The 12426-nt window shown below is 42.1% G+C and overlaps 1 protein-coding gene across 7 annotated transcripts in view; it reads right to left on the bottom strand.

The window, feature by feature from the left end:
- The window catches only part of AP4S1 (adaptor related protein complex 4 subunit sigma 1), a 75698-nt gene that overhangs the window by 31681 nt on the left and 31591 nt on the right, over positions 1-12426 (bottom strand). For 2 of the 7 annotated variants that reach the window (XM_081089744.1, XM_081089745.1), the window contains 3 exons: positions 8231-8317; positions 7269-7337; positions 648-768 (listed from right to left, as the gene is read on the bottom strand). In XM_081089744.1, coding sequence (XP_080945870.1) covers positions 655-768; positions 7269-7337; positions 8231-8317 — 270 coding nt within the window. In that variant the 3' untranslated portion in view covers positions 648-654. Of the gene's footprint in view, positions 1-577; positions 799-7268; positions 7338-8230; positions 8318-12426 lie in introns of all 7 variants that reach the window. The other 5 variants (XM_081089747.1, XM_081089746.1, XM_081089741.1 and 2 more) reach the window with 3 other exon arrangements.

Here is a 12426-nt window from a genome sequence, read left to right as displayed (position 1 = left end):
AGTGTGGGGAAGGCCTTGGGGCGGGGGGAGAGGCTGGTATTGGGTTAAGGGAGGGTCAATGGGGAAAAAAGAGGGACATATGTAATATTTTCAATAATAAAGATAAATTTAGAAAAAATACTACAAAAGGGAGAAGAGAAGAAAAGGAGAGCATTCTCTGCTATAAAAGGAAATGAAGATGAGCCAGTCAACTTCTTTAACCCTCTGGTTTATCACCCCTGAAGACTTATTCTGACCATGTGGGGAATTTCTGGAGATTTATACCTGGAGCCATGAAAATCCATTCTCTCTACAAGGACCACGCACTTTCTGCCTATGTTACTTAAATTCTAAAAAGGTCTATCCTGTATACTTAAGAGAAGTTAAATTAATATATAACAGTTATTATAACTACTACCACAGAACTGCCTTGTCTGAAACATACAAAAATCTTAATAAGAACTGTCTTTGCAAAAAAGGCAGGTGTTTCTACAAAGCAGCTGTACCTCTGGCTTTCATGTTCTGGTCACTGATGACTAGCATTCTGGATTCTGGAATCTAGATTCTGCCTAATTGTTTTTCTGCCCATGGCACTTACCTGGTAAAGACTAGCCTGTGTTTTGCCAAATACTGTGGAAAGCTTGACTCACAGCTTTGAAAAAGGATACGTCTAATTCACTCTGGAAGAGAAAAGAGTGCATGCATGAGAATGAGACATCGGGACAGAATGCACTTAGCAGAGTTAGGGCTGCTCTGGCCACACATCTGGAAGCAGTGGGAGCGGCAGCTCTGGGTGCAGAAGTGTGAGACCGGAAGGCCCTGAGTTTAGGATTGTGATTCTTTCAAAAAAGGGCTGCATTTTTATAGACTAGAACAGTTATCCTTAGAACATAGAGGGGATAAACTAACTCAACTTTTACAGATGATAGGCAATTTTTAATAAGTTTATAAAAAACCTTAATAATGTATATACCCTTTAATCCATCAATTTTACTCCTGGGAGTTTATCTTAAGTAAATAATTAGATAATGGCACAACAATGTATGATAGGATATTCAGGGTAATGCTTATAACAGCAAATTATTGAAAATTAGGGGGGCTAGTTAAAAACATTATAGCAGATCTACAAATGATGATGCAGATATATATGTACTGACATACTGTTGAATAAAAAGCATGTTATATGTATGTTACATCCAGAATTATCCCATATATCCTATATAATAAAAGGCTAATATGCAAATTGACCAAACAGCAGAACAACTGGTTGCTATGATGTGCACTGACCACCGGGGGCAGACGCTCAACACAGGAGCTGCCCCCTGGGGGTCAATATGCTCCCACAAGGGGAGTGCCACTCAGCCAGAGGCCAGGCTCATGGCTGGCGAGCACAGCAGTGGTGGTGGGAGCCTCTCCCGCCTCTATGTCAGTTGGACATCCCCCGAGGGCTCCCAGACTGCAAGAAGGCTCAGGCCAGGCTAAGGGACACAAATTTCGTGCACCACTCCTCTAGTATATATATAATTGTTTTCCTGTCCATGGCACTTACCATTTACAGAGAGAGAGAGAGAGAGAGAGAGAGAGAGAGAGAGAGAGAGAGAGAGAGAGAGAAAGAGTGAGAGACAGTTAGATAGACATTTAAAGAGCCTGAAAGGACATTTACCAATAAGTGATGGGCTTACTGATGATCTTCTCTCCTTTCTTTTGCTTGTATGTATTTTTAATTTTTTTTCAATGAACATAGATATTCATAGAGGGAGGAAACAAGCCAAAGCCATTATCTGAAAGGACTTCAGTCTGACACAGGCAGCACTGACATCCCTGCTCCCACTTCCTCAGCAGCAGCCTCAGCTTTTGCAAACTGCCTCCGTTAGCGCTGATTGAGTTGGCCTTTTGTTTTGAAATGTGATGCTGAGATGCTTCTTTCAGTGCAGACAGCAGCATGAGACTGATCTCCAAATTTAAGATTTGGAAACCCTAAGATTAAAAATAGTCCCAGAAAGATTGTTTAAAACTCAGAAACCTAAAAATAATTTTAGATGACAAGGCATTCACCATGAGTGGGACAGTTTCTATTTTCTTTCCCATAGTACTCTTTTCCCTCCTCTTTCTCTTCTTTTTGCTACTACTGTCTTCCTAAACCCAGGTCCTCCAAGGCCTATATAATCACCAGGTTTAAATTAAATTCTGATCTTTACCTCTGTGGTTTATGTGGTCACTGACTCTCCCTAGAATTACAGCCCAATTCAGCAAGATGCTATTTATGCTCAGTTACTGAATATAACAATAATAATTTTAAAAACCTTAGAAATGATAGTGCTTGCACCCACTCTTTAGTCTCATAGGTTTAAAACATTGCCAATTTGGGAAATTATATTCTTCTTGGTAGGTGTTCCCTTAAAGTGGCTAATCATGGCCAGCCCTGAATCACAGGGTTTGATTTGCAACCAGCCTGTCTTAACAGAGTGGTCCTTTGGAGATAGCAGGAGCTAGAGCAGCGGTTCTCAACCTGTGGGTCGCGACCCCTTTGGCGGTCAAACAACCCTTTCACAGGGGTCGCCTAAGACCATCCTGCATATCAGATATTTACATTACGATTCATAATAGTAGCAACATTACAGTTATGAAGTAGCAACGAAAATAACTTTATGGTTGGGTCACAACATGAGGAACTGTATTTAAAGGGCCAGAAGGTTGAGAACCACTGAGCTAGAGTTACGCTGTCCAATATAGTAACCACTAGCCTCATGTGGTGATTTAAATTAAAATTTTAAAAAATTAAAATTCCTCATTTACACTAATCACATTTTAAGTGTCTAAAAGCCGCATGTAGCTGGCGCCTACCGCATTGGATGGCACAAGTGCAGACATTTCTATGGCTGCTGAAAAGTTCTTTTGGATATTGTTGGTTGACAGTACTCTCTCCAAACAATCAATACAAAGATGAATTTTAAAGCCAGCCTCAATGCTCTCTGTCCCCTCAAGCCAGCATCTGGAATGGCCCAACCTCTTGCCCTCTTCCAGTCTGGAGGCCACCGATCCTTCCTAGTTAGATACATTTTGGCAGTGGTTCTCAACCTTCCTAATGCCGCAACCCTTTAATACAGTTCCTCATGTTGTGGTGACCCCCAACCATAAAATTATTTTCGTTGCTACTTCATAACTGTAATTTTGCTACTGTTATGAATCGTAATGTAAATATCTGATATGCAGGATGTATTTTCATTGTTACAAATTGAACATAATTAAAGCATAGTGATTAATCACAAAAACAACATGTAATTATATATGTGTTTTCCAATGGTCTTAGGCGACCCCTGTGAAAGGGTCGTTCGACCCCCAAAGGGGTCGCGACCCACAGGTTGAGAACCGCTGCATTATGGTGTCGAAGGCCACTAGGCAGCTTCCCAGCTCCAACATCTGAATCAGACGGTAAGCATGCATCAGAATCAATGCAAAGCTTGTTAAAACACCGACTGCTGGGCTTCAGCCCAGGGTTTCTAATCCAACAGACTGGGGTGGGTCCAGAGTTCTGTCTTACAAGTTCCCAGGTGATGCCTATGCTGCTCGGCCAGGCACCACACACAGACCTCTGCACCAAGGCAGTGAAGACAGGCTGGATAACTGTCCCATGAAGGAGTCTGCCAAACGCTACTTCTGGCATTAGAAGGAGTTAGACTGAAGATATAACTTGTTAACATGAGTTCTGTCCTAAGCAGGCTTCATGGCACTCAGTATTACTAACTATGGATTTCACTCACTGTCTCAGGAAGAAGCAAGTTGGAAACAATTCCTTCCTAATAATTTTAAAGCAAAATGAGTCCTAGCTGGTTTGGCTCAGTGGATAGAGCGTCAGCCTGTGGACTGAAGGGTCCTGGGATCGATTCCAGTCAAGGGCACATGCCCAGGTTGCAGGCTCTATCCTCAGTACGGGGCATGTAGAAGGAAGCCCGATCAATGATTCTCTCTCATCATTGATGTTTCTATCTCTCCCTCTCCCTCTCCCTCTCTGAAATCAATAAAAATATATTTAAAAAATAAATAAATAAAAATAAAAGCAAAATGTAATAAACAAAACAACTTGGAAAAATCATCCTGTGCTACCTCTACTTCTCAAGAATGTCTAACCAAGGCAGGGGAAGGCCTACGTAACAGAGTAAAACATCTTTACTGATTCTTTTAAAAGACTATTTCAAACTAACTACAAAGCTAAAGTCATGAAGACAGTGTGGTACTGGCAGAAGGATACACATACAAATAATTGGAACAGAATTGAAAGTCCAGAAATAAACCCTTACATTTATGGACAACTGATTTTTTAAAAATATATAAATTTTTATTGCCCTAACTGGTTTGGCTCCGTGGATAGAGCGTCGGCCTGCAGACTGAAGGGTCCCAGGTTCGATTCTGGTCAGGGGCATGTACCTTGATTGCAGGCACATCCCCAGTGGCAGCTGATCAATGTTTCTCTCTCATCGATGTTTCTAACTCTCTACCCCTCTCCCTTCCTCTCTGTAAAAAATCAATAAAAAATATATATAATAAAATATCTACACTAATAAAAGAGAAAAATGGTAATTGGAGTACGGATACCTTTTTCATTGGTTAATCAGGGCTATATGCAAATTAACTGCCAACTAAGATTGGCAGTTAACTGCCAACAAGATGGCGGCTAATTTGCATATGTAGGCACAATGCAGGGAGGCGAAAGGGAAAGCAGGAAGAAGCCCCCCAGCCATGATCGGAGAATCAGGCGCCTTTGCCGCCCTGGCCAGTGATAGCAGGAAGTAGGGGTGGAGCCAGCGATGGGAGCTGGGCATGGTCGAAGCTGGCAGTCCCAGGAGCTAGGGGTCCCTTGCCTGGGCCTAAAGCGAAGCCCACGATCACAGCGCCCCCCCCTGCCACTGCGGGTCCTCGCTGCCTGGGCCGGACGCCTAGGCCAGAGGGCAGGGGCGGAGCCTGCAATCGCGGGGAGCTGGGGGTCCCCTGCCCAGGCCTGACACCTCTGCCGGAGGCCTCAGGCCTGGTCAAGGGGCCGATCCGGTGATTGGTGATCGGAGGGTGATGAGGGTCAACTCCTCTGGCTGAGGCATCAGGCCTGGGTGGGGGGCGGAGCCGGGGATTGGGGGGATATGATGGTCCCCTTGCCCAGGCCTGAAGCCTGGGTCAGAGGCGTCAGGCTTGGGCGGGGGGTGGAGCAAGCGATCAGAGGGAGATGGGGGTCCCCTGCCCAGGCATGATTCCTGGGCCAGAGGCCTCAGGCCTGGGCGGGGGCCAGAGCCAGTGATCGGGGGGAGATGGGGGTCCCCTGTCCAAGCCTGACACCTCTGGCGGAGGCGTCAGGCCTGGGCAAGGGGCCGATCAGGCGATCGGAGGGTGATGGGGGTCAACGCCTGAGGGCTCCCAGTATGTGAGAGGGGGCAGGCTGGGCTGAGGGACACTCCCCCCCCACACACACACACCCAGTGCACGAATTTCGTGCACCGGGCCCCCAGTGTATATATATATAAATTTTTATTGATTTCAGAGAGGAAGAGAGAGTGAGAGAGAGAGACAGAAACATCAGTGATGAGACAGAATCACTGGGGATCGAGTCCACAACCTGGGCATGTGCCCTGATGGGGAATCAAACCAGGATCTGGTTCACAGGCTGACACTTAATCAGTGAGCAACAATCCCTGGACAGATTTCATTCTTCTTTTTGGCTGAGTAATATGGCATTGTGTATATGTGCCACATCTTCTTTATCCAATCATCTATTGATGGACACTTATGTTGCTTCCATATCTTGGCTATTGTTGAAATGCTGCAATGAACACAGGGGTGCATATTATCTTTTTGAATTACTGTTTTGGATTTTTTTGGATATATATTCAGAAGTGGGATTGCTGGGTGATATGGTAGTTCTATTTTTAATTTTTTGAGGAACCTCCATACCGTTTCCCATAGTGGCTACACCAATTCAAAATGGTATACATGGAGTTACCATATAATCCAACAATTCCAGTCCTAGGTATATACCCAAGAGAAGGAAAAAGATGATTCCACACAAAAATGTGTTCACAGCAACATTATTCACAATAGCCAAAAAGTATAAATAACCCAATGCCCATCAACTGAAGAGTGGATAAGCAAATTGTGGTATATCCATAGGGTGAAAGATTATTTGGCAATAAAAAGGAAAGAATTACTAATACTAGTACATGCTACAACACTGATGAATCTTGAAAATGTTAGGTTAAAAAAAAAGCCAGCCACAAAAGACCACATATTGTACAATTCTATTCAGGAATTTGCATGTCATCCTTGTGTGGGGGTCATGTTATTCTTCTTGGTACAAATCTATTTATATAAAATGTCTAGAACAGGTAAACCATAGAATAGGTAAACTTATAGCCCTGGCTGGTTTGGCTCAGTGGATAGAGCGTCAGCCTGCGGACTGAAGGGTCCCAGGCTCGATTCCGGTCAGGGACATGTACCTTGGTTGCGGGCCCATCTCCATTGGGGGGTGTGCAGGAGGCAGCTGATCAATGTTTCTCTCTCATTGATGTTTCTAACTATCTCTCTCCCTTCCTCTCTGTAAAAAATCAATAAAATATATTTAAAAAAAAAAAAAGAATAGGTAAACTTATAGAGACAGAAAGTATATGACTGACTTCCTAGGACCTGGAGCAGGTGGAGAGAGGTAAGTGGGAGGGAAATGCTAAGGAGTACTGTGTTTCTTTCTGGGGTGATGTAATACTCTAAAATTGATTGTGGTGATGGTTGCACAACTCTGTATCCCAGATAATGTAAATACTAAAAATTACATATTTAAGAGGGTGAATTGTATAGTATGTAAATTATATTTCAATACAGCTGTTTTTGTTTTTTTAAGTAGAACTGTTGGAAAGGAACTCATGTATTCCTTAAGAGGAGTTGGTTTTGATCTTCAAAGCAAGGGTTTAATTTAATTTAATTTCCATGACTTAAATTAAAAAGATACCTAGTATTTTACAAGGGGAAGCACAAGAAAGAAAAGAGAGAGCAAATTAGATAGCAAAATCTCTTAACTGAGAAATACATAAAATGTTCTTAGTCTTGTAGAAATGGTTCTTTATAAAGAACTAAGGCATACATAGGTTCAGAACACTCTGCATGAGCCGGAAGGAAAGGTAAAGAAAATCTGCCATCATTTGAGTTTTAACGTTTACATATTAAAGCTCTATATTAACACATGTTCTTGATATAGAACCCATTCTGGGAAATGGGCCTGAGGACGAAAACCCTGTTTTAGTCATTAGACTTACCACTCGGCTGAAGTACTCATCTAAAACTTCCACAAAGTTATGGATGAATTCATAAATTGCCATCTCATTCTGAAATAAAAAAGGAAGGATGCATTCAGTTTTAGTATGGCCCATGTTTGACTCAGGGAGCTGCTCGGCACACAGGGCGTGGTATACAGATGTGAGCAAGGTAGCTTCCCATGGACAACTGTTCAGAATAGTTTTATAACTCACTTGTTTAAAAGAAGTTTATTAAGAGGAGAAATGTAGAAAGCCGTAACTGCTAAGGTTTTTTTAATGTCCATAATGAATCTAGCTGGACTGAAACCGGACCAAGTCTAGTGCAGAATTCTGAGCTCTACTCCCTGACTTCACCACCAACTGGCTGAAGCAATTTTTCAGTTTCTTCATCCATCACTTTTCCACTTGTGAATATGCGGAAACTACCTCAAAGTTTTGTTCACAGATAAAAAACTGAGATTTCAAAGTATTTTAGATCACACTCCTTTCAGAGAGTCCATGGCCAAAGGTGCTGTTGATTGGGCCTGACTTTTCTGAAAAGGTGAACTTAAATCTGAGGAGACATAATCACAACAGAATCATATTCACAGTTTGCTCTGGCCTCTGACATGCCAGCCTATGTTTAATGCCACAACAGCTTGGCCACAACGCTTGTCTCAACTGCCCCACTGTGCACCACGGGACAAGGGCAGGACACCAGTATTGCTTTGGGTCGGGGAAGGCCCTCTGTGGTTTTGTGCTTCTCTACATGATGCTCATTTACTAGTAATCCAATAAAAATCCAAGGTATTTCTCTTCCACACAGCTTTCCCTAGCCCTGAGAGAAACCAAAATCCTGCAAAGAGCCAAGGTAATTCTTAGAGAGGCAAGTAGGGAAGAAAATGTCAGTGTGAGCAGGAATAAAAGTCAGACTGTTAGGCCTAACTTCCTGGCATCTACCGTAGGCTCTTCGGTTATCTTACCTTGGTGTCATTAACTCCAACCACGATGAAGAGAGCTGCATACTGCCGATATATCAGCTTAAAATCCTTATATTCAACGAAAGAGCACTAGACAAAACACAATTACATATTAATTCCTACGGTTGAAATGGATTTCCTCAAAATGGCTCGCATAATTTTTAGCTTCTGATTTGAGTACCTGTCAACACATTCTTAGAAATGCACATTAAAATGTTACACGCCTTTGCTGGTCTCTCCTCACAACACTGAGGGGACGACTTGGAAGCATCTCTAGTGGGAGGTGAAGAAGTGGTCTTGGGACAAGGGCTCAGGGTTCCCACGGGTTCCCACCTGTGCTCCTTCCCATTCCTTAGTGGGCTCTGTGTGGAACTCAGCAGGCAAAACTACTGAATACTCAGCATTTTACACTGTCTGCCATGTCAAATAACCCAACACAATAAAGATTTTCTTCTTTTCACCTCCCCTAGGTTTTTTGGGAAACAATTAAAGATTCAGTTTTGTACTATTTAACCGTCGCTGAAGAACCAAATATATGTAGCAGACACCCATGCCAAAAATAAATAAATAAATAAATAAATAAATAAATAAATAAATAAATAAATAAATAAAAATCTCTATTTCTTTTTCCTATCTCCATAGAATCAATGTAGACTCTTTTATAAATCATTTAAAGGTGGCTTTTGAGACCTAGCTGGTTTGGGTCAGTGGATAGAGCGTCGGCCTGTGGACTGAAGGGTCCCTGGTTCGATTCTGGTCAGGAGTACATGTCTGGGTTGCAGGCTCGATCCCCCAGTAGGGGGCATTCAGGAGGCAGCTGATCAATGGTTATCTCTCATCATTGATGTTTCTCTCTCTCTCCCTCTCCCTTGCTCTCTGAAATCAATAAAAATATATTTTAAAAAATAAAGAAAAAATAAGGATGATTTTTGTGTGGCAAATGCTAGATAAATCTTTCATTGTAAACACTGCCTCATACGAATTCATAACTAGCTTACCATCACTGACTTGTGGATAAAACAACTCCCTGCCCATTTATTTCTCTCCTATAGTCACTGTACAGAGGATAATGGGATGGCACTGGGTGGACAGGAACTGGGGAGCCAACTGAAAGCACACTGCTGCCCTTCCCTTGGACTTTGGGTGTGCTTGCCCAAACGTGAGTGAGTGCACGGCTTTTTGCACTGAAGATGTTGCTCTTGGCTGCCCGGATGCACCTGAGAATGAAGTTGCACATTTTGATCATGGAATTTCTTCCATGGAAGCCACCTGACAAATTATAAAATGGAGGAGGTGAGGCTTTTATTTAAAATTAGGATAAAGGTAATAAGTGCAGGACCATTCTGCAGCCTTTGGCTAACTCTAGAGCCAGGGTGGTTTGTACTCAGTTGGATTGTTCAAGGAAACACAACCTATTTGAATGAACTGAGGAACATTTTCAAAGCTTCTCAGAAGTTTTTGACATTTAAAAAAAGTATCAAGCACCCAACTGGTGTGGCTCAGTGGTTCAGCGTCAACCTATGAATCAGGAGGTCACAGTTCAATTCCTGGGTCAGGTCACATGTCTGGGTTGCAGGCTTGATCCCCAATAGGGGGCATGCAGGAGGCAGATGATCAATGATTCTCATCACTGATGTTTCTTTTTATATATTATAATAGAGGCCCAGTGCACGAATCCGTGCATGGGTATGGTCCTTCGGCCTGGTTGGCAAACAGGGCCGATCAGAGCCAATATAGGTCCGCTGGCTGAGGGACTGTGGGAGGTTGGCCTGCTGCGGGAGGTTGGTTGTGGGAGCGCACTGACCACCAGGGGGCAGCTCCTGGGTTGAGCTCCTGTGGTCAGTGCACATCATAGTGACTAGTCAACCGGTCATTCGGTCGCTTAGGCTTTTATATATATAGATATGTGTGTGTGTATATATATATATTTTTTGTTTGTTTTTGTTTTTAATTTTTATTGATTTCAGAGTGGAAGGGAGAAGGAAAGGGAGATAGAAACATCAGTGATGAGAATCATTGATTGGCTGCCTCCTGCACGGCCCCTACTGGGGATCGAGTTCACATGTGTCCTTGACAGGAATTGAACCCGGGACCCTTCAGTCTGCAGGCCGACGCTCTATCCACTGACCCAAACCAGCTAGGGCTCATCATTGATGTTTCTATCTCTCTCTCCCTCTTCCTCTCCCTTCCTCTCTGAAATCAATAAAAAATATATGTATTTTTTAAAAGTAGCAAAGCACTTTGAGGATAAAATATAAACTAAGTTGAGATTGTGCCTGATTATGACAAAACACCAGTGGATTCTTATTGAAGTCTAAAATAATTTAGAGAGCTTCAAAAATATCTAACAGTATATTTATTCAAAAGTGCATATTTAACAAGAATAACCTTGCAGTGAAAGGGGTGTTTGAAATTATGGAGTTGAAATTATAGGAAGATACAAGCATGAGTGCTTCTGGAGTGTGCCTACTTTTACTTAAATTATGTGGCTATTAACAAAGTCCTTTAATAGTTCCTGTTTCCTTTGACAACTAGGCAAAGCAGTGTGTACCATGGCAGGGCAAAATAGTAATACAAAGAAAACTCTTGAGATGTTCCAAATGGAAAATCAATTTAAAAGACAAGGGAAACACAGTTCCAACGCATTAACTTCTGAAGCACTGATATAGCTTAATATTTATGACTTAGCAGTGGTCCCCACAGCCAGCCTTTCTACCTAGGCAGTGAACTGGAGAACTGGCAAAATGAATGGGTGTTTTAAACAAGGTTTCTGATTTTGCCTCAGTTTGTTCAGTGATTTCCAATAGATTCAAAGTTTAGGACCTGGATTAAATAATTATCCAATCAAAGTTCTTTGTAAATGTAAACTCAGTTTTAAAAAATTCCCATTTTAAAATTATTTAATGATTTTTAAAAAATTTCTTTATTGGTTAATGTATTACAAATGTGTGCTCATTTCCCATTAACCCCCAACCTCCCCGCCCGCCCCCAACTCATGCTCTCATCCCCCTGTTGTCCGTGTCCATTGGTTTGGCTTATATGCATGCATACAAGTCCTATGGTTGATCTCTCCCTCTTTCCCCCTCCCTCCCCTACTTTCCCTCTGGGTATTGATAGTCTGATCCCTGTTTCTCTGTCTTTGGATCTGTCCCTGTTCATCAGTCTATGTTGTTCTCTATATTCCACAAATGAGTGAGATCATGTGGTATTTATCTTTCTCTGACTGGCTTATTTCACTTAGCATAATGCTCTCCAGTTCCACCTGTGCTGTTGCAAATGGCAATAATTCCTTCTTTTTTACCACAGCGTAGTATTCAATTGTGTAGATGTACCACAGTTTTCTAATCCATTCATCTACTGATGGGCACTTAGGATGTTTCCAAATCTTAGCTATGGTGAATTGTGCTGCTATGAACATATGGGTGCATATATCCTTTCTGATTGGTGTTTCTGGCTACTTGGGATATATTCCTAGAAGTGGAATCACTGGGTCAAATGGGAGTTCCATTTTTAGTTTTTTGAGGACACTCCATACTATTCTCCACAGTGGCTGCACCAGTCTGCATTCCCACCAGCAGTGCATGAGTGTTCCTTTTTCTCCACATCCTCTCCAGCACTTGTTGTTTGTTGATTTGTTGATGATAGCCATTCTGACAGGTGTGAGATGATACCGCATTGTCGTTTTGATTTGCATCTCTCCTGTAATTAGTGACTTTGAGCATGTTTTCATATGTCTTTCGGCCTTCTGTATGTCCTCTTTGGAAAAGTGTCTATTTAGGTCTGTTGCCCATTTTTTGATTGGATTGTTTATCTTCCTTTTGTTAAGTTGCATGAGTTCCCTGTAAATGTTGGAGAATAAACCTTTATCGGAGATATCATTGGCAAATATGTTCTCCCATGCAGTGGGCTTTCTTGTTGTTTTGTTGATGGTTTGCTTTGCTGTGCAAAAACTTTTTATTTTGATGTAGTTGTATTTGTTTATTTTCTCTTTAGTTTCCATTGCCCTAGGAGCAGTATCAGAGAAGAAATTCCTTCAGCCTATGTTTGCGATTTCGTTGCGTGTGGATTCCTCTAGTATTTTTATGGTTTCTAATTTTACGTTTAAGTCCTTTATCCATTTTGAGTTTATTTTTGTGTATGGTGTGAGTTGGTGGTCTAGTTTCATCTTTTGCACGTATCTGTCCAACACCATTTATTGA

Source organism: Myotis nattereri (genome assembly GCF_964212035.1).
Source record: "Myotis nattereri genome assembly, chromosome: 1".
Classification (NCBI taxonomy): domain Eukaryota; kingdom Metazoa; phylum Chordata; class Mammalia; order Chiroptera; family Vespertilionidae; genus Myotis; species Myotis nattereri.
This window is presented reverse-complemented; position numbering and strand designations above follow the sequence as displayed.